This window comes from Euprymna scolopes, chromosome 43 (genome assembly GCF_053919585.1).
Source record: "Euprymna scolopes isolate OS-2025 chromosome 43, ASM5391958v1, whole genome shotgun sequence".
Classification (NCBI taxonomy): domain Eukaryota; kingdom Metazoa; phylum Mollusca; class Cephalopoda; order Sepiida; family Sepiolidae; genus Euprymna; species Euprymna scolopes.
In genome coordinates this window covers 11,408,962-11,436,151 of record NC_136524.1, presented here as the reverse complement: position 1 = coordinate 11,436,151, position 27,190 = coordinate 11,408,962, and the positions used below count along the sequence as shown (strand labels likewise).

Sequence of the window (27,190 nt, the reverse complement as noted above, 5' to 3'; positions counted from 1 at the left end):
TTCTAGCAACTTACTCATGACACACAGGAGACTTATTGGCCTGTACTGAGAGGGGGATGAGCGATTACCTAAATTCTTAAATACAGGGCATACTGATGAAATTTTCCAGGGAGATGGGAAACTATTCTCCTTAAGACAATGTTTAAGCAGTTTTGTAAGTATGGGCGCTAGTTCAGGTTGAAGTTTTTTGAGTACTATAATTGGAATACCGTCAGGGCCAGTTGCTTTACTGGAATCAAGGTTTTTGATTAGCTTGGCAACATCACGTACAGATATACGTATATCACATAGCGTGTTTTCTGATACAGGAGGAAATATTGGGGGTTGGCGGCCTTGGTCGCAAAGGGTAGAATTAGCTGCAAAGTTCTTGACAAAGAGTTTTGCTTTGTCTGATGCTGACGAGATTACCTCAGGTCCATTGATAATAGTTATGTGGTTTATTTAAAATTTTTTTGACATTTACAACCAATAGTTGCCAAATCTGCATTAATAGTGATGGGACGATTCCAATACAATTCCTGATTCTTTATAAATTTAAATATTTTACTATAGAGTTGTTATTTTCCCCGATTTCCATAAAAAACATGTTAAATGTGCAGACATTTTAGTAAACGTAAAATTACACTTGTGGAAGATGATATATAGATTTTAGCTTTACTGGTAATTTAAAATCAATCAATATTTATTATTTTATCATTATTACCAGCAATGGAAGATTTTACTTTAAACAAATTTAAATAAAAAAAAAAAAAACAAAAGAATCGTTTTGGCATTGGAAAATAGGCACCAATTTTTTTTATGGCTAATTAATAGTCTCAACACGAATTAAAAAAAAAAAAAAAAAAAAAAAAAAATTATTAACTTAAAATAATCCTGTATAAATAAAGTGTATTTTGCTTGTATCTATCTCTTAATGCAAACACAGATGAGAGATTCTACATTAAATATAAGTATTAAGATGCACAAGTTGCATATAAACATAGTGGATGCTCATCTGTGTCTACCTGCCTCGTTTTCTAACATGTTTCACATTGATATTCATCTACTCTAAACATTAGCTTAAGAGTATCAAACAATATATATGAATAGCTAAGTGGTAAAAATGTCCGATTAAAAACATTAAGGTTGCTGTTAAACTCATTATATACCATTGTATTCTATACTATCCCACACTTGAATCCAGTCAATATTGTTATTCCCTACCAAAGAAAACTAAAATGTTTCAACAGTATTAAAATGCTATGTCAAATATACTTACTGCCTCTGAATTATCCACAAAAGGATCCGTTTCATCATAACCATCACCCAAGTCAACCAAGTCTTGAATGGCATCACATCTTTTACTTTGTGTTTTACTATGCTTTGGACCCTGTTAAAAAATGAAATGAGTTAAAAAATCATACCAGATCTTTAAAAAAAAAAAAAAAAAAAAAAAAAAAAAAAAAAAAAATTATATCTATTGTAAGAACAATATTTCAACCAAATTTGGTAATGATTAATGAAACAATGTGGAAGTTAACTGTACAGTTTAATTCAATTGAATACATAACCTCTGACAGAAGAAATAAACCAGATGAATTTAATACATTTACTTTTAAGTAATTTAAACAGATTATTTGAGCATTGTTAATCTAGTAACTGGGTATGTCAATTTTCCCCTTAAGCTTCCATTACTTTATAGCTAGTATAAAGAAAATGTGAAATTTTATGGAAAAAGAAATGCATTTAATCTTTGTATGAGTTAATAACCATGATCAATGTATTTATGAATTGTTTATTGATTAAAAATGTTTTAATCAACCAGTTTTTCTTGTGCACACGCAAACATGTAACGGTCTCTGTGTGGAACGGTCTATACCAAACTGTCAATTTTTGGTCTACAGACTTGAAACTTGATATATACAGGATTTGGATGTGTGGAACAAATTCAATTTAATTTTTAGTTGATAAAAATAGCTTGAAAAGTTGGAACTTGGGCAAAGGTCAACTAAACAGGTTATTTCTACACAAATACATATTTATACCTTTAAAGTTATTTTTATAAAAGCATTTTATGTCTAATGACTTAGAGATGGTAACAAATAATGCTAGAGAGCTATGTTTTTGTTTTAATTCTTGCTGATGGCACCCACACTACTATATTGGATAAAATATAATAGAGAACTGGCTCTATAATAATATGAAATCTGCATAAATTGAAAGTATATTTTACAACTGGGCAACATTATGGTATCTGCCAGTATACAATTTCTTTAAGATTCAAACCCTGATAGTGACATAAAAACTGCTTATTTTTATTCATGCTCAAGCAAAATATGACAGTTCAGAATAAAATAACAGGAAAATGAATATTTATCAATGACAAAAATAGTGTGCACCAGAAATTATAGAAAATAAGTGAACAGAATATTAATAAAAATTTAACTTGCTCTTCGGAACCAGCAAACTACAAACAAGCTGCCTATTTTAAGGAGATAATCTCTCGAAAAGCATTGGCTTGATGCAAATATTGTTCATTAATTCAGAATAAATTATCTTTTACATTCTACTGATTTTCCATAATTTTTTTGGTGTATATTAAAAATTTTTGCCAATAAATATATTAAACGTTCCTGATACTTTATTTTGAACTGTCATTCTGGTCAAGCATCAATAAAAAATAAAGGATCAGATAGATTTTAAGGACCCCAGAAAATCAAAGAAAAGTGTCACCTTTGAATTGACTTAATGCAAATGGCATCTGCAAGCTATTTCTTTACAGATGCCATGTGCATTGAAAGTCAGTTCCAAGGCATCCCTTCTGTCATGGTTATTTTGTGGGGTCCTTAAAACCTACTTGATCCAAAATAAGCACCAACTACTGCTTTAGTAATGTGTATCAATTTGTCAACTAATGTATTTGAGAATTATAATATTAATATAAATCTAATAATTGAAGGGAATTAACTCATTTTAAAAATTAGCATGACAAGGACAATCTCTACATTTTTCAAGTTTTGTAAAACATCTCTCCCCTTAAAATAAATCTTTCCCTATATTAGAAAAAAAAAAAAAAAAAAACACCTTGTGACGACAAACCAGTATCTTTATGTTTTTTTTACAGATGCTATGTGCATCGAAAGTCAACTGGTATTGACAAACGCACCTTCCATGTTCCACTTAGTTTGTGAGGTCTTAGAAACTTAATTGTTTGTTATCTTATTCTATTATATAAATCTCACCTGTGTGTGTGTGTGTGTGTGTGTGTATGTCTGCTAAAAACTTGACAGACGCATCAATGACAAAATTGGTACTGTGAGAAACATCAGTCTCTCAGCTGACAAATATCCAAAAGTTGACCAAAAACATTTAATCTTCACCGTCAGCCAAGCCGTTTTTTGACAGGAGGAGTCATTTTTTGCATCAACATTTTTTCAAAGACATTCATGATTTGCAACATCAAAGTATGCATAAAAGATGTTATTTCGAACATTTGTGATATCAAGTTGCATTACCGAGACAACTAAATGGTTTCCTTTTTTTCACCTTTTTGCAAGTCATGCACACGTATCAAACTGAAAGTATGTTTAAAAACGTTATTTTGCAGAGTTATCTATATATATATATATATATAAAAGCGAAAATGTATGCATGTATGTATTTATGTATGTACGCTTTTCCTCAATGTCCACAAAAGGCTTCTTTCAGAGAAGTGCTCGCTCGGTTCACAACTTAAAACTTTTTATATCATCTATAAATTGTAATATCTCACAGTTAACCACGGAGCTCGCCTGTCTATTTAATTTTATTGACTTTCAAACGTTAATTATTCGACATTTCCCGCATCGGCATGCGTTACATTCGGTTTCCGGTATTAAAAAAAGCGAAACTCGACTAATCACTGGCCGAAAGCCAGTGGTCTCTAGAGAGCTAAGTTACGTTTGGTCAATGTCGACTTCGTCATATCAGACGGTAGATTTCATTTCGAGACGAGACGCTCCCCCTAATAAACAGGGAGCGGGTTTTTAAAAACAAACTAACCGATTTATTGACCTCAAAATGCTAACTGCTGAATAGCTATCGCCGTCACATCAATAAAAAACGCGCATTTGTTTTTTTTTTTTTTCCACACTTTACTATTTTTCCAACTGCGCGTCGTCAAGGCATCGTTTTTTTTTTTCACATTTCGGGTTTTTTTCACACACACCTACAAACACCCGGCCAACGCCGGGTACTCCTCGCTAGTCTATAATATAAAAGTGAAAATGTGTGTGTGTGTGTGCATTTTTCGTATGGCTGCCGGGGGGGGGGGGGGGGCACTCTTTATATACTCCCTAGATTATAATATCTAAGATTTACGCAAGGAGGTCGTGTAAATATCTTATTTCAGCGACTTTTATGTTACAAAATTTGCGTTGCGCTGCGATTTAATTTTCTCTATGGTGTCAGGTTTCACCTAGAAAACCACATGTTAATGTTAGTTAAACCACCTGCTTTTTTAAACATTTAATTTCAGCCATCCTCAATTCACTGCTCTCACAGCATCGTGGTAAGTTATCAGGCTATTCACCTCAAGGCTTTGGGTTCGAGCCTACCTCCCTACCAAAACATTTTTTTCTTTTACACCTACAAACACCTGGGCAACGCCATGCACCCCTGCTGGTCTCTCTCTCTATATATATATATATATATATATATATATATATATATAAGGCAAAATGGCCGCACATGTTTTTGTATGTCCAAGAAAAGCTTTTTTCGCTGGGCTTCGACAAGGTTAACTGTCCTTATACTCCCTTAATTATAATATCCCATAGTCAAAAACAGAATTTGTTTTGAGTTTTATAAAAATCCCTGGTTTCCAGTGTTTGTCTTTTTTGTATAAATAAAGCAAAACTAATCGAAGCAACTTGAACATTCAGCAACAGCTGGGACATTCAGAAAGGCAATCAGCTTTGATCAATGTGGGGGAAACCTTCATATCACCAATTGCTATTCATTTGGACACTGCCAGAGTTCTCCCTTTTTGGAGGGAGCTGGTTTTCCCCAACATTGTGGGGAACCAAGTATGGAGCAGAAAGCTGAAAGCTTAAAAGGCTTACAGCCAGACATTCATTTCTGCGCGTGAACTCATTCACTTAACTATCCATTTCTGCAAGTCAACTTTTTGATTGTCATCGCTAAATTTTAATGATTTTCACTTCCTGTTGCAAAGCGTAGCAGCAGGATGTCAGGTTTTTTTTCACCTTCTTTTCTGCCTCCGCGTCACGGGTTCGAACCTGCCTGCCTACTAACACTTTTTTTTGTGCTCAACACCTACAAATACCTGGGCAATGCCAGGAACCCCCGCTAGCCTTCTTTCCCCGTTTCAGGTTGTAGCCTGCCTACCGCGGCTTCTTTTTTTGCAGTTGCACAGGCACTCGTTATTTTGATTGTAACAAAAGTTGTTTTGATTGATTCATTTTTTTTTTTTTAGGGGAGGGGGGGGTGTCCATCGCACACGCTGCCGAAATATCTGTCACCTAATTCCTTTTTTGTGGGGGTTGCTCAATATCTTTAGTAGAGCAGCTGTGTCCAAACCGAACTTCATGTCCACCAAGGATATATACGAATGTAGGCAAATTTGAGCATATTTTATTGGTTTGAAAATATAGGTTCTTTTTATAAATTGTCATAAAATTTTAATCAGAGTAGTATTATAATCTCCAAAAAGCCTGAAAATTTTCATGTAATTTTGTCTCATAAAACCAAAGATGTGAGCATTTCAATATGGCTACAAGTGTGTGTGCACGTGTGTGTGTGTATGTGTATATGTATGTATATATATATATATATATATATATATATATATATACACACATACCCTTTTTTGGCAATTTTATAAGTTCAAAATCTCACTGATCAGAATTTAACAAATGAAGGCTCATTGGAAAGCCTGAATTGTATATTGTGAGCTATGTGACATTTGCCCTTAAGGTCGCACATTAAGAGGATCATCCAAAGCCTATTTTTGGCACTTTTTACAGCCATAAAATGTTTTAATCATAATCATTGTCTTAGTTTTGCATATGAATTACAAAATATTTGATATTTCCCTAAAACCTCTAGCCTTGATGGAGAGGAGACTAAAACTGGCTGCTATGGTTTTAAATGATCTGAAATAAGGGGAGACTTGATTCTAAATATTTCTCATGTTATATCGCTCCTCTTTGGTTTTCGTACATATTCAAAAAATTTCAGTATATAATCATTATTTGATACTGGAGATATTCATAATCGTATCCTATTTCCAAAAGAGAGGAGATATAACACATGAAAAATATTTGGAATCAAGTCTCTCCTTGCTGTTATTTCAGATCATTTGAAACCATAGCAAGTTTTAGTCTCCCCTCTATCAAGGCCAGTGTTTTCACACACACACACACACACACACACACACACACACACACACACACACACACCTATTTCAACGACTAACTGAACATGTCAGCTGCCATCAAAAGTATTTCGCCTAACTTCTCATGTTAATTCAACTATCACTCTTTTCAAAAAATTTACACAGCTTGCTCATAAACACTATGAAACATTGATGCAAATTAGATTGCAGATATATCTTTTACTTTGATATTATATTATTATTAGCAATTGACACCATTTGCAATATTGCCATCATAAAATGTATCAATACTTGGTCTTGACAATTACAACAAAGGAGCATATGGCAGCAAGAAAGACAAGAATATTAAGTTCAAATATTTATTTTGAAGAAATGAAATGTTTAAGACTGTCTATTGTTGTAAGGATGTGCTGGAAATAAAAGAAAATTAGTAATGCTCCTTGTTTTAAGAAGCATCGAAGCCCGAAAGAAAGGAGGGTTAAAATTGTCCTTGCTGCCAGATCCAACACAAGTAGAAAGTATCACCAGGGTGATTGTACGAGTCTTATACTCATGTTGCAAGCTAGTGGGCTGATGCAGTTATGGCAAAGAGGGAGAAACCATCATCGTTGTTGTAATTGTCAAGACCAAGTATTGAGATACATTTTATGATGGCAATATTGCAAATGGTGTCAATTGCTAATAATAATATAATATCAAAGTAAAAGATATATCTGCAATCTAATTTGCATCAATGTTTCATGGTGTTTATGAACAAGCTGTGTAAATTTTTTGAAACCTCCTTTCTTTCGGGCTTCGATGCTTCTTAAAATGACAAAGAGGGAAAGGATAGTTCACTAGACACTTGGCTTCCTCGCTTACCAACTGCTGTAGTCAGCATCAGCATTTATATGCTTGCGCATAGACATAGTTGTAGACAAACTGGTTTGAGGGAGTGAATGTTTATCCTCTTTGCCAGCGTGTTACTTCTTCCATGTTTGACCAAATGGAAGAGGGATTTCCGTTTTTAAGAACCTGCATTTGTCTGTATCAAACCAAACTTAGTTTGAATCTATTCAGATATACCAAGTTTGTCAACCATGATGCTTTTTCTTTAAATTATTTTGTTAATATATGTTATGGTCTGTTGTCGAAATTGAAATGTTTTCTTTCAAGCTTGATTAAATGGATATGTTAAATATTTCCTCGCTGAAATGAATTGAGCATTGTAATGAAAAGATGGACATAAAAGATTTTAATGTCATCAATACCCAATCAAACCGTGACTCGTCAGCACGAACGATCGCCATTACTGTTGGTAATTTCATGTTTTTGTATGACTGCTACTGCTGATATCATCTGTGTTTATGTTGTGTTGCAGCTCAGAGCGAGATCTGCTACTGCTGCTATAATTTGCATTCTTGATGTTGTTTACATGAAGATAGAGATCTCATTTCTACTCATAACATTTCTTACAAATAGTAGTAGTAATCCAATGAGTTATTGATTATTTACATAATACTAATCCTGTTATATAACAGGACCAGTGTCGCAGCATTGCCAAGAAAGATTCAAGAACTTGTGCTCTTAAAATAATATTTTTTCTTTTGCGTGTATATCAATTTTGAAATTATAAATAAAAATACTTAATTACTAATTTATGGATGTCAGCTTTGTGGATCTGGAGAAAGCTTTTAACAGCTTGCAGAGGACGTCTGATGAGCTTTGCAGGAATTAGGCACAAATGAGTAGTTGGTGAGGGTTCTTCAAGCAATATACAGAAATGGTCAAAGTTGTGTTAGAATTAACAGCATATTTAGTGACAGCTTCAATAATAAAGTGGAAGTACATCAGGGTTCTTTAAGGAATTTGTTGCTTTTCATTTGTATTTTAGAAGCATTGTCCAGAGATTTTATTGAACAGGATAGAGCAGTTGCTAGTGTGATAGCAAGAGTTAGAAGTGGATGGAGAGAACTTCCGACATTACTAACGGTAAGTAAATTTCAGAATAAATGACATCATCCAGTATATAAAAGCCTTAAACTAAAAAGGGAAATGTAATCAAGCCAATTCGAATTGGTGATCTAAGAATTAGAAATGACTTGGAATTTTATATCTTCATATAAAAGATGTTTAATCTAGGGGTTTGACAAGAGAAAACATCTAGTGTCCCAGAGAGATTTAGTGACAACAGGCATTTTGTTCAAGATGGTGCCGACAAGAAAAATCTCAATAACTCTTATGTCAAATCTCGAGTCTAGACTAAAAACTGACAGTTGTTAGGTAGAAAAGTGAAATTGTACATGCATACAATTTCACTTTTCTAGATATTTCTATACATCTTAACTATGAAAGTTTCAAATTAGTTCATAACTTATGTAAAGAAAAATTAAACTAACAAGTATGGCACATTTAATTTTGGTTCTCTTTCCAACCAAGAAATATGTAATGGTTAATGGGATCTTTTATTGGTCTAAGTAATACCTAAGTTTGGTGCACAAATATTATCCTGACAACAGATTGTAAGCATGAGAGAGAGAGGGAGAGAGAGAGGGAGAGAGAGAGATGAGCACAACCTGCAATTTAAAAATTCAGATATTTCAAATTGTCATTGAATTTGATCCGTAAGTATTAGACAGTCAAGATTCCCTATATTTCAACCTACGACCTCTGGGTGCCTTAGCCTTACATTTGAGACATTTTCTAACATTAAAATCACAAAATCACTATTGTAAAAAAAAAAAAAAAAAAAAAAAATCTTTGTAAAGATAAAAGTGGTGCAATAGTTGTTTGAGCTTTCTTAAAACGGGTCTTTCTTTGCATCGGATTTGAAACAATAGCATCGATGTTCCTATTTACTTGCCTCCCCACGAGAGCAGAGGTAGACAAGAGCAGAGGTAGACAAGAGCAGAGGTAGACAAGAGCAGAGGTAGACAAGGCCAGTTCTTAATGTAGGGAAAATCCAGCTCTTAAAAAAATTTTTCAGTCATGAAGGATTTCTCCTTCACTGACCAAAGACAGACAGGGTGAAGTATCAAAACGAATACTACACTTTGTTTCTGGTCAAAAGATCAAGTACAGTATCAATATTTTTCTGATCTTCTGTAGCAGAAATATAAATAAATATGCTCTTATCAGGGTTCTTTCCTGCAAACAATAAAGATTCAACAAAAAAATAAAAAATTTTTTTTCTTTTTTTTTAAACAGAAAACCACAAGTCTTCGAATACCTTAGTAAATACTAATCAAACTCAATTCTATATTTAAATGCAGATAAAGAAATCCGGAAATGAATACCAAACTCTGCCATATTTATCTATAAGATAAGAGGGAAATAACAGCAATAAAGGGAAGCAACTTTCAAAGCTTCAGATTGAAGCTTAGTATAAAACATTGTGGCACCTGTAGATAACCAACACCCTAAAAATGCAAAATAACCAATTCATACAATCATCTCCCTACCTATAGGCAAATGCACAAAATGTCAGAACATACATAAACACTAAATATATGTATTTTACATTTACTTATATTCCTGTACATACATAAAATACAGGGGGGGGGGGGGACATTATTAAGGTATATACTATTTTGTATTCAGACATTACATCAGTACAATATCACTATCCTGGCAATATTGGGGCTAACAAATTACAATCTATATATCTATAAAAGTGAACGTGTCCGTCTATCTGTCTGTCTGTCTGTGTGTGTGTGTGTGTGTGTGTCTGTCTGTGTACATTTCCCTACGCAATAACTGTCAATTTTTAGTCTATAGACTCGAAATTTGAAATACCGGGTACTGAGATTTGGGAAAATCGATGTGACGGGTGTCAGCCAGAAATTTGGCTGTTAAGGGGTCAAATTTCAACGATTTGACCTTTAAGAACTCTGCCAAACTCCTCCGACAATTTTGGGTCTACACCCTTGAAATTTTAGATATAGGTTCCGTGGACATGGATCTAACGTAATAACTTGATTTGAGGCCAAAACAATAAATTTTCAGGGGTCATAATAGGGGTCAAAGTTTAAAAAATTACCCCCTTTTTTTTTTTTTGCTCAGCATACACCTCTAAACACCCGGAAACGCCGGGCACCCATGCTAGTTATATTTATAATACTTGAATATTTTATTATAAGAATCCTTTCTTATTAAATACAGAACAATTAAACTATATACAAGTTTCATTTGTTTTCTAAGAGAAATTTTAAGTTGGTCATCTTTGAATTTACGCTTTAGATTTTAAATTTCATAATAGTTAATGTCTCAATAATGCATAGATTACAAAAGATAGGTCAGTTGACATGATCTAACCTTCTTAATAATAAATCACTCTAAAATCTAATAATGAATCACTCTAAAATCATATTTACTATTTTTATACACACATGGTAAAATAGATATAATCTGTAAATATATAAATAGCATGCATAATATTGTTATTCCGGCTATTTGGTTTGAAATTACAAATGTGTTTAATGAAATTGTTTTAACAGGTTATTCGTAATTAAAAGTACTAATCAGAAGGTTCTTTTATATCCTTTTAACATATGCATCAACAATGGTACAATTAATACCAAGATTACTACTTTTAATAATTAATATCATTGTCTATGTGTATAGTCATGATATTCGATTTAATGAGACATCACATAGTTATTTTTCTAAAGAGATACTTACTAATACATTCACATTTATTACACTTAGATATGTTAGAAAAAAATTCTTTTGGGGAATTAAAATTTTTTTTACCAAATCTTTATTTACCTCATCTGCAGGAGGTAAGACATCAAATGTGGGTTTTATGAAAGTGTTTCTAAGCAAAAAACTGGATTTGAACTTGGTATACCTAGGTTTCGTTAACCACTAACTGGACAGACCAAAAAGATATCTAAACACAGTTAAAAACAAGACAATTTAAACACTTCATGCATTAATCCCATGCTACAGTAACATCCACAATGGATTTTTGTCTCCAACTGATCGCATCAGTCAGTTACAGATCTTTGTGCAGCGTGTTAAATCATCTAATCAGCCTTCCTTCATTTTAAAACTTAATACAAAGACAAGTTTCGCATACGTGTCATTGTTCTTGGGCCCTCATTACGTGTTGTCCAAAACAACCAAGCCAAACAATTTAAATATTTCTCAAAACAATATGGTTTGACAGCCCCCAACCTTGACAAGTGCAGTTTTGATGACATAAAATAAATGAATGAAAAAACTAATACGCCTGTATTTGGTGATGAATCAAGCTATGTTTTGAAGATGGGAAGACATTTGGAGGCACAGCAAAAAGAAACCGTAAGTATTTTTTTTGTTTTTTTTTAATTTCTCCACTGAAGAAGTCTTGTTTTATTTTTTGCTTGTACTAATGGTAAGACAGTTTTGTGTTCGATAATTAACTTATTTGTACAAGACATATTCCTATTTAATTGTTTTTCCTTTCTACCAATAAATTATTTTTCAACATATGCTAACAATCCTAAACTGACATAAGGTTAGTGGTTATAAAAGAAAAATAAAATAAATAATGCTAGAATGGCTTAGAAATGAAGTAATATCTTGTTAAATGAACATAAAATGATCCCACCCCCTTGTATTTTTCTTCTGCCAAGTTTTTCAGTGTTCACACAAAATATAATCTCATGCATTTAAGTAAAATAAAAATAAATAAAGACCTTAATAGAAATAAGATCTGCATAAACTTACATATCTCTCTTCAAAGGACCTGGCTAGAGCAACCAATCTTTCATTTTCATTATGATCTTCTATATCAAAGTCCCCAGGTTCTGCATTTTTACAATCTCCCTGTATAAAGAAATGGATAAAAAGTTAGCAATCATACTTTTTGAAATAACTGTACTCATTTTTATAAACAAATTATTACAAGATGAATTACATTAACCACAAACCCTATAATGGAAAAAAAAATTGGCAATATTAATCCAGACAACTTCGTTTTAGTATGGATGAATGCTATAACACTTTTGCTGTTTCTTTTACTGAAATTAGTTAAGTAAAATCATAAGTTGTTTGAAAATAGCAGAAAACCTATTTTATGCTAAATAATTTGGGTGACTGAAGTAAATTTTATCCAATTACTTTTGCTAGGTTCTAATATTACATTTCAAAGCATCATACTTGGGAGAGGAGTGAGGATAGCATAATGGATACTATCAGACTATGAAATTGGCAAGTGAAAAATATTAAAGTCACATTTAATCAATTATCTGTATTTACAAATACAATTGGGACGATAAGAACCTGCTTCAAGGATTTGTTTAATTTTTTTTTTGTAAATATCACTTTAGTGCCATTGCTCTTTTAAAACCATAATATTTCAGTAACATTTTTCATAGATATCCATCGTTAGTCATAAAAATTAGAGTGTCTTTCAAATATTGCATCTACTCTAATGTATATTGGTAACATGATCAGTTTTCATTCTGTTGCAAAAATCTAAAGTGAAAAGTTTCTATTATTCAATCCAAATATTTTTCGTGAGCAATCAATCCAGATTTTATATGCAGTATAAACGAATGCTCTTACTACCCTATAAAGTCCATATCGTTTAAATAATATGGTATTTATAAAAAAAAAAAAAAAATTAAAAAAAAGGTGAGGTAAGAAATTAAATACAATTCACATAATAAAACAAAACTATTCTTTTGATTTTTTATTTTCATGATTTATTTTATGCTTTACTAAATTTCTATAGATCTTTTAATGAGGAATATTGAATGGATAATAAAATTGAATGAGGATTTTGTTACGGAATTCATTTCAAATTTTGGAGTGTAAAAAAAAAATTTTGCAGAGTTGTTTTATAAAAATTTTGGTGGATCTAACTTTAATAGTTAGAGGTAGAAATTTGCAAAACATGTGTATTATTGCATTTCCATTTGAGGTGCCTTCAATAAGTTTCCAAACTTTTTGTATGGGAACTTTTATTGATAGCATAACCACTCTAATCCCATCAAAGTAATCTCTCTTGACTGCAATGCACTTTCGCTGTTTCAACAACTGGAAAGCCCCATGGAAGTCCTCTTGCGTGAGAGAGGAAATGATCCTCGTAACAGCCTCTTTCATCTCAATTGTCTCATAAAGACAGTTCTCATGTTTTCCTTGAGCTTGGGGAATAAACAAAAGTCACAGGGAACAAGCTCTGGACTATAGGGAGGGCGAGGTACTGTCTTGATGCCCATCTCAATCAAATAGTCTGTGACAAGGATGGAACACCCTTGGGACAAACTTAGCGCAAATCTTCTGCATCTTCAGTTTACCACTAATAATTTTGTGTACAGTTCCCACATTGCCAGCAAACTGCATTTATCGTCTCAGGCACATGATGGTCCTTATACATGAAATTATTTGGCCAATCAACTCTAGTGTTTCAACTTCCTTACTCCTCCCACACCTCTCATCATCCCTCACAGACTACCTGCCTTTCTTGAATCTCTTATGCCACTCAAAAACTGATGCTCAATTCATGCAAGATAGTTCAAAAGCAGTATGAAGCATTCCATGTTTCTGTGGCATTTTTTTCCACGTTCAAAATGGAATTTTATTGCATATCGTTCTTAAGTGTTCTCACATCCAGATTGCATTTTTGAAATTCACCAGTTGTGATAATCAGGCTTTAGTAGGGTGTATTCCAATTCCTTCTGTAGCTGTTCATTTGAACCTGAAATCCTAACAACTGGTCAGTCATCTCACAAGATAGAAAACTGAATTTTATAGTGTCTACGACAATTTTAAATGCCTGTACAAAAAAGTCTAAAAACTTACTAAAGGCACCTTGTGAATTAACTATTGTCAACCGACTAATTCATAATTTTTTCTTTTCAATAAGCTATCTGAAAATTTTAAATTGGTATGATTGATGAAAACATCTGATATCAAAGGAATAAAATTAGAGTTGATCAGAAAGTATCTTTTTTTTTTATCTGGTTTCGCTAAATCCATTGGATTCTAACAAAATTCTGCATGAACTTCATAAGAAAATTGACCCCCCCCCCCCAAGAAAAAAAATTTCCTGGAGCTAGAATAGCACAAATATGAAAATTTACTGTAAATTACATTTTGACCAAAATGAAAAGATTAATGGTTATTAATTTCAATAAATTCAGTATTGATGACTACAGAAAAATTCAAGCTGAAAGAGTCCTCAACGGGTTAGTAAATATACATTATATATAAAATACATTCACTAGTTTTTGCCCAAAATAAAATTTAAAAAACAAAATGTAGTTGACGCTTATTTGGTAGGTGATCACAGGATGACCGTTTACAAAAAAAAAAAAAAACAAAAAAAACTTGACTATCAAATTTTAAGAAACCTAAAATATCCTAACTTAAATACCATATAGGATAAGATATGTTTTAAATGTAAATTCTTAGACACTTCATGAATCAAGTAAAGTTATAAAAAGATTTTGTCCAGTATTTGGATGTCAGATTTTTAACCTAAAAGTGATTTGTTGGTAAAATTACAGTACCATTTTATTGATGCATGATATCCATATTGTGTGGAGCAGTTTTTAGGTAATGTTTTTTATATAATGAAGTTATAATTCTTATGTTTCTGCTTTTTTTACCCGAGGATTGATAATCTGTATTGTACACTATGAGAGCCATTAAAATGAATTAGTAATATGTCTATAGAGACAAATCTTAAAAATACATATCTAAATAAAGAAAATAAATTTAAGGGTCCTAAAATTCATACTAAAATTTTCCACAAATAACTATAACCAGTTCTCTAGGTATCTCCAAATGAATGTGAAAAAAATCTGCACGATTCCGTGACGTCAGACTTGTGTTAACTATATGAATTATGGAAAAGCAGAAGCGACTTAATGATTTTTAAAACCTTTCTTTATTTTCTTCAAACTGCAATTAATAATATTATAAACATTTGTATATTAAATATCAAATACGGTTTTACAAGTGTTTATTTTGGGTAACTGCCAACTTCCATATTTTTTTCGGTAAAAAGAGACAAACAAAATGGGGGGGGGCTACAAAATGCTTAATATTGTACAATAATATTTTCAAATCGGTTTTAATCTGGTGATAAAATAGCTGACAAGAGCCATGTTTATATTAAAACTTAATATTAAAAATAATTTTAAATATTAAAAATATGTTGTAAGGGAACATTTTGAAATAATGGAGTTTTAACCTTTTAAAAATTAATGTTTACAAAGTTTCTTTTTCTTGGCAATTCAATGGATTATAGTATATATTAATTTGAAAAAACGCTATTAAAAAAAAAAAACATTAAATTTATATCATTTTTTAATTGCAACTTCAAGGTAAATTGTTGTTCAATGTGTATTTAAATTTTTAAAAATGTTTTACTTATTTGAACTCTTATGTTTCATAATAAACAGAAATTGATAGATTTAAATATATTTTGTTTCGAAAAAATAAATAGGGGCGGGTGGGGGCACGTACTAAAAACATATTTCCCCTCGTATATTTTATGGAAACTGCATTTTATATGTAATTTCATTCTAAAATGGATAAGTATTGAAAATTTTACGAAAATCTGACCATTAGTTGATTTTTGCTAGATTTATTAAACACAGGTATGTTTTCAAGTTCGAAATGCTTACTACATCGGAACGTTATTTTAAAGCGCCAATTATGTAAACACAATTTTCACCTAGAAATTTCATTAATTTCGTACGATGAAAAACATTTTTTTTTTAATTATTTCTGGTTTATTTTTCCCTTCTTTTAAATGGTACAAAAGTTATTATTGATAATATTAATTTATAATAAAGTTACATCGTTTCACATATGGGGGGGGGTGATTTTGTGGTGACTTTTGGAGGTGCCTACAGTTCTCAAGGAGTCTCCTGGAGGTTGAAGTGTAATCTTCAGTATGAGGCGATACTAAGAATACAGTTACAAATTACGTAAGACTTCTACATGGTCATAGCCAACAGAACAGTGGATTAAGTAAAGGGGGGTTCCTTAAAATTCCATACAGATGCTGCAATGCTGCATTGCTTGAGTTAGAAAGGATATCTCTTAAGTCAAAGATTACATTGGTCAAAACGAATAACAAAGATGAGTAGCAATAAACTAATCTCTTCTCAAAAAGAGAAGCGAAAGCCAGAATTGAAAATTGCATACTTCAGTTTGGCAGGAAAAAGTCACCTTTCTCATAAACTTGGCACAAAAAACAACTATGTTTAAACACCATGGTGACTTCTCGGCTAGGGTTTGTAAACAACTAATGTCTTAGTTTAATAACAAAACAATTTAACCATCATATTTAGTTAAAATTGAAATTTTTCAAAAGGGTTTATGCGCATGAAGCAACATAATCACTTGCGCGCGCGCACACACACACACACACACACACGTTACGCATTTTCCACACGTTAAAAACAAGTTTAAAATTACATGGTTGTCTCCCTTCCAAGAAATCAATGTTTTCATCTTTTGAAAGAACTCACTCACTCACTGCATGGAGAAATATATAATTCTTTTGGTAAAGAATCTGAGTTTATTTTAATTACTTAACAGGTCTAACTAGAAGCCATTCGAGGATAAGGATTAATAGATACTTATACAGTTTAATCAAGACATTAAAAAATGAAAATACCGAAAACATGTTATATTGTACGTATCTGTTATGGAACGAAGTTCTCCCGAAAAAGAAAAAAAACTTTCACTTAATTTCATCAAGTAGTTTTTTTTTTTTTTTTTTTTTTTACAGCGAAAAAAAAAAAAAAAATATTGTTATGATACTGAGCAAAAGGTTCGATTTTTAGGAAGAAAAGCTAGTATTAAAGATGGGGAGGGGGTATCGGCGCTCTCAACCGAGTTATCTCCCCGTGGCGTGTTCAAAAATTCGAAGAAACCTTCAATGTGCTGTTATAAAAACATTTTTCCGTTGTAAAAAAAAAAAAAAAAAAAAAAAAAAAACTATCAAATTACGTGAAAATTTTTTTCGGGGATCTTCTTTAATCCAAAACGGATACGTACAATATAACCTTTTTTTCGATATTTTCATTATTTAATGTCTTGATTAAACTGTATAAGTACCGATTAATCAAATGGATAGATCGACAGTATGGGAATTGGATTTAAATTTTATCTCGAGTAAACAATCTTGTAACGTAATCCAATCATAGGAAGAACTTACTAAAAATTGTGTGGATGTAGGAGTCAAAAAAATCCATAATTTTATCTAATAATATAATAGTTTGCATGGTGTTTACATAAGAGTTATCTTCCTTGGAAAAACTATAACGAGATCAGAAATCTTATACTAGATTTTTCCCGCCATACAATCAATAGTTTCGATGATATAAAATAAAAGGATACGGAAAATATAATTAAAACGAAATTCACACTATGAAAATGCTAAAAACAAGATGCGAAATGGCTGGGAGACTGAATGCGAAACGATGCTTTGGTTGATAAAAGTATATATATATATATATATATATATATATATATATATATATAAACTGACCTATTTTTAATATACATTTTTTTGCACTAATCACACTAGAAAATACGACCTCTCAGCAGCATTCTAAGGTCTTGTAAAGAAAATTGACAGTGCTGCTTCTTGGAGAAGGAAGAAATCCTACTTGGAAAAAAATAATCGATCCAGAACTAACAAGCGAAAAATTAGATTTTTTTTTTTTTAATTTTCACGGTGAATTTGTCATTGAATTAATTTTTATTCCGTGACAAAATAAAAATTCCTAAACGTAGCAGCTTTTATTTTTTCCTTTTTGTGTAATAGAAAATAAATCTGTTCGTTTTAGGGTGAAAAAAAATATTTAGCTTTTTTTCTTCTTTCAACAATATGACTCGGGTTAAAAACGAAACTAATTTTAATCTAAAATTAGTTATGGGGAGAAATAAGAGATACACAAATGTATAAAAATCGTGAGAAACGATTTTTACGTTTAATGAACGAATAAATGCTAGATTTTCATGGTTGATCTTAGATCAATCATTCAGTATTATAAAGAATATTAAAAGGAACCGACATTTTAAAAATATGTTAGAAATTATATACGAGACGATAAAAATCCAATTTAAGCAGGATTGCAGATTGCACCTATTAAATTTTATCTGTTGATTTTCCAAAACTAAACGAGAAAATATGACAAATCTAAAAAAAATAGAATTAGTACGTAAAAAGTTTAAAACAATAACAATCATCATTTAGCTATATTGTAATTTTTTTTTTTAAGTAAATGAATTTGTTTCACAATAGATTCAAGAGTGGTAAATTAGCACTGATCACAATAACAGATAAATGTTACCAAAGGGAAGAGAAGTTACTTTTCTGCCGAGCTGGATAAGTTTTTAGTGTTTTCACTTATTTTTAAATGTTTATTCGGTTCGAAAAACAAATAATGTTGAGCGTTACACGAGAACAAGAAAAAAATGGCTGGGACGGATCTAACATCTTTGAAATCTCGCTAATCAGTTAAAAATAAAAATTAAACAAAATGGTGGTAGAAACCCACACAATGTTACCGTGATATTTACTGGCTCACATTGTTTATTTTTAAGTCGTTGTCGAAACTTCAAAAATATAGGAGATAAAACGTGCCCAGTTTTTTGTTCTCGTTTAACGCTTGACACTGTTTTTCGAATCGATTAAACAGTTTACATTACATAAAAACACTACAAACTTATCCAGTAAAGTAAAAGTAACTTTTCCTTTTTTTATGCCTCCGGATTGTAGAACAAACCCAAATAGATTTAAAATTTTGGTTATCTTTCAGATGCAAGGTTCATTGTTTACTTGCGGTTTTAACGATGTAAGATTCCGTTGTACGGAAGACCAAATCGGCCAAAATGTCTATGATGTTTTTATTGGCGCTTTTCTTCGTATTTTTAATAACATTTTTTTGCACCATTTACAAGTTCTTTTTACAAATAATTTTTTTAATACTGTAATAGTAAAATAAAGATACATTTATTAATTATACGGAAAAAGTATCTCGTAATGTTTTCACACGAGATTTTTTTCCTGTTGATTTCTCTTTTTTTTTTTTAAATATTAAAATTGATTTACTATTTAAAGTGATTTTAAAAATACATTTCATGAAAACACTCATTATAAAATGTTCACGTTATTTAATTAAAAGTTCTCAATTTTAATCTTATAGTTTTATAATTTTGTTATTTTGTTACAAATTTCTAATAAAGATTATTTTAATTTTAACGGTAATTTGGTTTTCATTATAAACTCCGTCATGTTAAAGGCTTTAAAATCACTTTAAATAGTAAATCAATTTTAATATTTAAAAAAAAAAAGAAATCAACAGGAAAAAAATCTCGTGTGAAAACATTACGAGATACTTTTTCGTATAACTAATAAATGTATCTTTATTTTACTATTACAGTATTAAAAAAATTATTTGTAAAAAGAACTTGTAAATGGTGCAAAAAAATGTTATTAAAAATACGAAGAAAAGCGCCAATAAAAACATCATAGACATTTTGGCCGATTTGGTCTTCCGTACAACGGAATCTTACATCGTTAAAACCGCAAGTAAACAATGAACCTTGCATCTGAAAGATAACCAAAATTTTAAATAAAAGGTATTTAATATCAGAAAACTACTTGTCGGCGACAGGTACCTCCAACGCGCGCCACAGTTTTAACCCCCCTATATGTTACACGATGTAATTGTAATTTAATATTATCATCCTAACTTTTTTATCATTTAATAGAAAAAGCTTCAAATAAACTGCTAATATTTAAAAAATAATTTTTTACAGCATACAAAAAATGAAAATGCGAGACAAAAATCGTGTTTACATTATCGACGCTTTAAAACAACGTTCCTGTTTTTTAAGCCACACACCCATGTTTTAAAAATATAGTAAAAATCAATAATCATATTTTCCTGAAATAAACTTACATATTAAAAGTAGGTTTCGTTAAATATATTAGCGGAAATATTTTTTAGGTGTTCTACCCCCCCCCCCCCATATTTCATGGTCCGAAAACGAAGCAAAATAAATGTGGGTTGATAAAAGTTTCAACATTTTTTAAAGCTGAAAATATCAAATAATTAAAAAATAGTAATTTATATATATATATATATATATATATATATATATATATATATATATATATATAATCCTGTTATTTATTTCACTTACCTCAAAGTTATAAATAAAATTGGACACAAAGAACATTTTTAAATACATGTGTCAACAGAAGACGTTAAAATTTTATTAACTCTAGTCTGTGTAGTTCGTTAATAAAAATGTTTTACAAAATTTTTATATTTCTTATCCATAGCAAAAAAACAACAAAAAAAAAACAAAAACGTTACTCCATTAATAATTATAACGAGAACGCTTATCCATAAAAATTAACAAACACACGAAATGATGACGTCACTATTAAAATGTGTACTGTACTACTGACGTTTTACACATCGCCGTGGAGGTACCTAGTGATATTCGTTCAAAACAGACCCGAATATTCTTAAAAACCTATTTTTTAATTGTAAAGTCTTCATTTGGTCTAGGATACAAATACCCAGTTTCATAACATTTATAAAAAAAAAAAAAAAATGGATGCTAGTACATCCGCCCTATTTTTTTAAAATAGTATTTAAGTTTAATCAAATTTCTGTTTTTATTAAATTGTAAGGCTAAATTACAGAGGTACCAAACACCCTCCTCTTCGGCTCTTCCCATGTTAAAAATTCTTCCTAAATAATAAAGTTTATTTCAGCACGGATCAATAAGTGCAGTGCACTTGCACCGTAAAATGCGACTATTTAAGTAAAATAGAATTACCTCCCTTAGAACAACGAGTTAATCTTCCGAATTGCCCCAAATATTACTAATTATGGTAATTGTGCATAAAATCAGACCCTAACTTTCAAACACACCGATAGGTGGCGCTCGCAAATGTCAATAGAGGTACGAAATGGGTACAACGTTCAAATATATTGTATGTTTATTACAATAAAAATATACGTAAACTATTTTTTATCAATTTTTCATTTGAAAAGAGAAAATAAGGAACACGATTTATACTAAAATTGAAATTAAAATAAAAGCAAGAATTAAAAAGGAAAAGTTGTGATGTTTCTGCGTTAAATGTAAATAAACATTTTGTTGTTTCATGGATGTAAAAAACTAAAATTTATTATTTACTTAATTGTATTAAAAGGGATAGACCCATTAAAAATACTTATCGTTCGTTTTCATTAAAAAATATTTTAATTTTGGAAAATTAATTGTTCGTTTTTAATTTGTTTAATTATTGTCAAGTTTCAGTATGAATCGTGTTCTGCTTTTTAATACAATGTTTAAGTAAATAATTGACATATTTTAGTTTTTTTTACATCCATGAAACAGTGTTTTACATTTAACGCAGAAACAACTTTTCCTTTTGAATTAATTTTTTAAATTTCAATTTTAGTATAAATCGTGTTCCTTATTTTCTCTTTAATTGATAAAAAAGTTGACGTATTTTTTTATATATTTTTATTATAAGGGGTTGATTGGAAAATTATACCCATTTTGTGCTTCTATACCTCAATTGATACAGGCGCCACCTGCTGGCGTGTTTGAAAGTTAGGGTCTGGCTTTATGTACAATTACTCTAATACCAGTCTCCTAAGCACTATCTGGTGTTGCACGAGTCTTTAATTTTATTTTGCTTTTTTAAATAAGATGTTGAAAGTTACATAGGGCAGATAGACAGTCCCCCCCCCCCGTCCCGACAAAATATGGGATGAAAATAAAAATTGACTTGTTCTAGATGGAAACTGCCGAGAGGCAGAAAGAAACTAAGCTATTTTTTTTAATTTGAGGGAAATTTAGCTTCCTTAAAATGAGCGCTCTCGCTCTGGATTACGACAAAATAAAAATGGTCTTAATCTAGAATATCTATCCCTCTTATCGAGCATTAGAAGATTACGAAGAAATACCGATAAATTTGTATACTGAATGCTTGGGGTGATTAAGTATGAAGATCCTGAAAAACTTAAGGGACAAAAAAAGTAAAAATTATTAGTCTTTATAGTGAGGATCAGTTTCGTAAATATAAATGTAAAATTATGCGATTTCTGCCTCTAACCCCAAAAACCACATGTGAATAAACAGTGGGCATAAGGAAAAATAATTGCCATAAAACGACCCTGAAGTGGATCGTTTTACGCTAAATTTATGACAAACTAATTGTTTTTAGTGCTCACACGTAATCGCCTTTAAAAAGTAGAATCTATTTGAGTGAGAAGTAGTGGAGAGTGTTGGCAAATTACTTTTTATGCAAATTTAAGACATTACGAGAATTAATATAATTGACAAAGATCGAGTAAACAGCCTGAATAAAAAAAGCACGTGGACTATTTTTTTTTTTTTTCTTTTTAAATAAGAGAATGCATTTTCCCCCCAGTTAACCCTACTTCCCAGAATTGCCTGTAGGAATGAAATCGGTGCAAAAACTCGACTATTGCTAGGTTGAGATAAACCAAATAGAAAACTTTTTAGTGAGGAATACACAAGGACTTAAAAAAAATACTCCTGCACCTGCACTAACTGATCCGTGCCGAAATAACATTTAGAAAGCCATTCTTAACATGGGGGGGGGGCAGGAGGTTGTGTTGTGTACCTATTCTGTACTTTCATCTAACTATTTGAAATGTAGCGCGGATCAGTAAGAATGGGAAATCCAAGCCAAAATATTTAGCTCCCATTCGGCGATTGTCTATAATGAAGTTAGGTATGTCCTCCTGTGTTTATTGAAAGTAAACAACGAAATATTTCCATTTCATAAAGCTACGTCAAAATAAAAGGAAAATAGCTTAGACCACTTAATATTTGCCCGTGATAAATTATCTGCAGTGAAGACAATAAAAAAATCACACTAAAATGGCGAATACTGATAACCAGCTTTAAATGAATTGAAACCAGAGTACTAGTGCAGAGAGTGATCCGGACGTAAATAACATTAAAAAAGCCATTCTTAACATGTATAAGAATGGAACAGAGAGGGTGTTTTATACTTATTCTATACTTAAACCTTACAATTGAATAAAAAATATATCAAAACTTTAATTAAACTTGGAAATATGATTTAAAAAATAGCGCGCATCAATCACTCTCTGCACTAGCATCGAAACCAGAAATAGAAACTAGAATTGATACAAAAGAATAGAATTGTTATGTACTTGTTTGTCTTCAACACGGGGAGGGTGTAAGTTTAGCACAAGAATTTGGGTTTAAATGTGCGAGTATCGACGGAAATAAGGCGGTGGTAGGAGTTTTTTTTTTTTTTAATAGTTTTTTTTAAGTCTCTCGGACTCCACACGTGGGGCATACAACAGCTGCCATGGTGTAATATAGAATGAATACTGTTTAAATAGAGCAGCCTCATGGAGATGGTTCCGTTTAGTGAAGTCGACGGCACGAATGCTTCAAGTCGTAATTGTAAGCAAGTGTTTACCTTATTTAGACTTAGGACATTGTGTATTGTTATATAAAATAGAAAATCACTCCAAACAAGGCATGAAACCACTTATAAAAATTAAAAAAAATAAAAAATACAAGATTATAAGTATAATAAATTCTGACCCAGAAAACAGCAATTCTTCCCCTTTTGTCAGAAGCCTCGCTCATGAAATGCAAGAACTGAAGGACAAAGAGAACGGGAGTTACGAGGCTGCCGAAAGTAATTGCCCTCGAAATAGGGAAACAAATTTTCCGAGAGAAAAAGCATTTTTACGTTTGATAAAAATCGGATATAAATAACTTGAAATAACGGAACTTGTATTTTAACATTACCTGGAAGATTGAGTTCCGTCAGCACAAGAGAAAAGTTAACAATCTTCCATCAGGTTAATGGATTTCTAAAATTACCAGAAGATATTAAAATACGTGTCGAAATAATTGTTTCGAAAATATTTGAATTTAATAAATAAAAAAAAAAAAAAAAAGAAAAAGCTGTCAAAATTTAAATAGTAAAAATAAAGATATAAGAAATATCACTACAAAAGGAACGTAGACAGGATAAAAATTGAACCACTGAAATTTAAATTGATGTTACCCCATATTTTTTATGCTAAAGAAATGTATACTGTAATGTTTACATGGGCTTTAATGCCCTTTTCTCTGGAAATGTTATATCTACTCCATTACAACCAAAGAGAAGGGCACTTGAGAAAGGTTTAACTTTTTTAATGAACTATCGTTTTAAGTATAGCCCCCCTCCCCCAGGTAAAAGTTTATCTTACACACGCTAGTATTGTACCAGTGTTACAGTTTAAAAGCATAGTAAAAAAAAAAAAAAGTCTTCTAAAAGAAAATTGCATCTCTTACGAGTTAGTTGTATTTTTTAATTTCTTATTTCTTATGCAGAGTACACTAACACTAATTCGGACTCGAAGGAAACGGTATACATACTCGCGCCTTACTGAATAGTTATAGTCCTTTGTCCGTGATTTTTCTTACCAATTTGTGTATACTTAAAACCAAGAGAATGGATATAACAAGGGATCGGGTGGGGGACGTGATCTATTAAGCTTCCCGATATCTATTAATCGATATTCCCACCTTCTCTTGATTAGACTAAAATTCGACACCGATTACTTATAGTCAATGTTATGGCCAACCTAAATAAAATGAACTTGAAGCCTATTTTTATTTTGTTTAATTCATTAATTCACAAGGATTTTGGAAATTACTGGAATGCTAAATATCACAAAAAAATATCAATGAAAATAATTAAATCACGGTCTAAATATTGAAAATTAAATACAGCAAGAAAAAAAATGCATTCAAAACAATCCGAAAATACAATTTAAGTTATCAGAAAATTTAACAAAACGTACGAGTGCATAAAGATATCAAAACATTTTCAAATCAGTTGGTTTATTCAAGCCATGTAATTAAAATGTTTAATTTAATCAAATAGTTATTGAACTAATGCCAGCCATCATAAAGCTGAAAAGTTCAAGATAAGCAACTAATCTGGAAAACTGAAAATCTCTCAAAGAGTATAGAAGTACATATGTTCAACCAACGGAAATGGGATATATTAGTTATAAATTAATTGACAAGATAAATTGAAAAATACAAAAAAAAAAAATAAAAAAAAAATACACTAACAAAATCAATTCACCTTACAAAAAAACAAAAAACAAAAAAAGCTTATGAACGTACCAGATAAGGCCAAAATAAAAATAAAAACAACTTAAAACGATAGTTAAAGTAAATAAGAGAGGGGGGGGTGAAGTTTCTCAGTTTCGGACTACTAAAACTAACAGAAGCTTATTTACCCAGTACACCACACCACGAATGCTGAAATGGCTAAACATTAAAAGAAAGCATTATTATTCATTCGTAAAATAAACTAATTGTATGAATAAAAACGCAAAATTTAATGCGTCAAATATTCTTGAAGCAACAAAAATGTTATTCTGTCGAAAAGGTTAACATGTATCTATATATTCGTCATTTTTATTTAGTTCTATCTTTAATAAGAGAAGGCGCATTGAATACACGGGAATAATGTGTAATATATTTTTTTTTCTTTCACCCTGATTGGGTTGGAGTTTTAGCTAACTTATTTGTCCTTACTCTTAAGTATAAAAGTAAAAAAGCGTATATAAATCTTTAAAAAAAAAAAAAAAAAAAAAAAAAAAATAGTTAAAAAAAAAAAATTGACAATATTTTTTTATATAGAGAGAAAAGTGCATTTCTTTTAAATTTGTAAAAAATCCATGGAGACAAATAGAGAATCGTAAGTTTTGCTTTAAAAGTGCGCTAAAAACGAAGTGCATAAAGAGATTAAGAAACTTAAAGTGAAAAACTAATTGACACCATCTATTTAAAAATACGAATGAATATTGGTGATATGCGAGTGTAAGAAGGTGGACATTACCAAAGCATTTTTCATCAAGTCGGCATACCAAAATTCGGGACATGTTTTATCGTTGGATTCTCTCAGCGCTAGCGTAAAACGTAAGGTCGGTGGCGACGACGATTTCTTTTTCTTTTCTTTCCCCATCGGACCGACTGTTGTAAAATGTAACCTCCTCGGCTCCGACATAACGTCCATCAGGGTACTGTATAGCCATGAGATGGACAAAAAAATCCACTACATTTCTGTTGCCTATGACTACGAATCTTTGCTATACGCAGAGATCAGCGAATCTGCCGCCATTTTGTGAGAACCGTATGACGTCATAGAATGTGTGGTTTGCTCCTCGAGTTTTATTCGGTGGATGAGAGTTTGATGTTTTATAGAGAGAGTGTGTCAACAGGCGAAAGACGGGGTGAGTGAATGAAAACTGGACAATGTTAGACGGATTTGAGAAGGGGAGTGATATTCAAAGAAAGAGTATGTTATTGAGGGATATGGTAAAAGGAGATAGGGTAAAAATGAAAACTGTAAGAAGTTAAAGACCAAAGAGACGGGGAGGGGGGAAGCGATATTATAGATATAAATAGAGAAAAGGCGTGAGAAATAAGACGTTTTGAGAGAGAGAGAGAGAGAGAGAGAGGGGTGTTGTTCAAGGTTTGAACAGTTCAAAGAACAGAAAAAAGAAAGCAATAAAAGAGGGTTAACATATAATGAAGGAGGAGGAGAAAGTTATATTTAGATAGAGAGAGAGGACGAGGTTATTCATAGACGAGGTGGTATTAAAAAGAGGATGTAGGGGGGTAACAAAAAAGAGGAAGATACATACATACAGAGAGAGAAGGAGGGAGGAAAATGTCATAAGTCAATCACGAAGGAGAGGAAGTTATATTCACAAAAGTGAAGAGAGAAAAAAGAGAATTTTAACTTAATATTGATCAACACTC

At 31.4% G+C, this 27,190-nt stretch overlaps 1 protein-coding gene across 3 annotated transcripts in view; it reads right to left on the bottom strand.

Annotated features, from left to right (window-relative positions):
- The window catches only part of LOC145268186 (uncharacterized), an 86,561-nt gene extending 59,643 nt beyond the window's left edge, over positions 1-26,918 (bottom strand). For 2 of the 3 annotated variants that reach the window (XM_080123417.1, XM_080123419.1), the window contains exons 1-3: positions 26,265-26,918; positions 12,068-12,166; positions 1,259-1,369 (exon numbers count right to left, since the gene is read on the bottom strand). In XM_080123417.1, coding sequence (XP_079979543.1) covers positions 1,259-1,369; positions 12,068-12,166; positions 26,265-26,441 — 387 coding nt within the window. In that variant the 5' untranslated portion in view covers positions 26,442-26,918. Of the gene's footprint in view, positions 1-1,258; positions 1,370-12,067; positions 12,167-20,521; positions 20,664-26,264 lie in introns of those variants that run through there. The other variant, XM_080123418.1, reaches the window with a different exon arrangement.
- Positions 26,919-27,190: the final 272 nt, after the last annotated feature.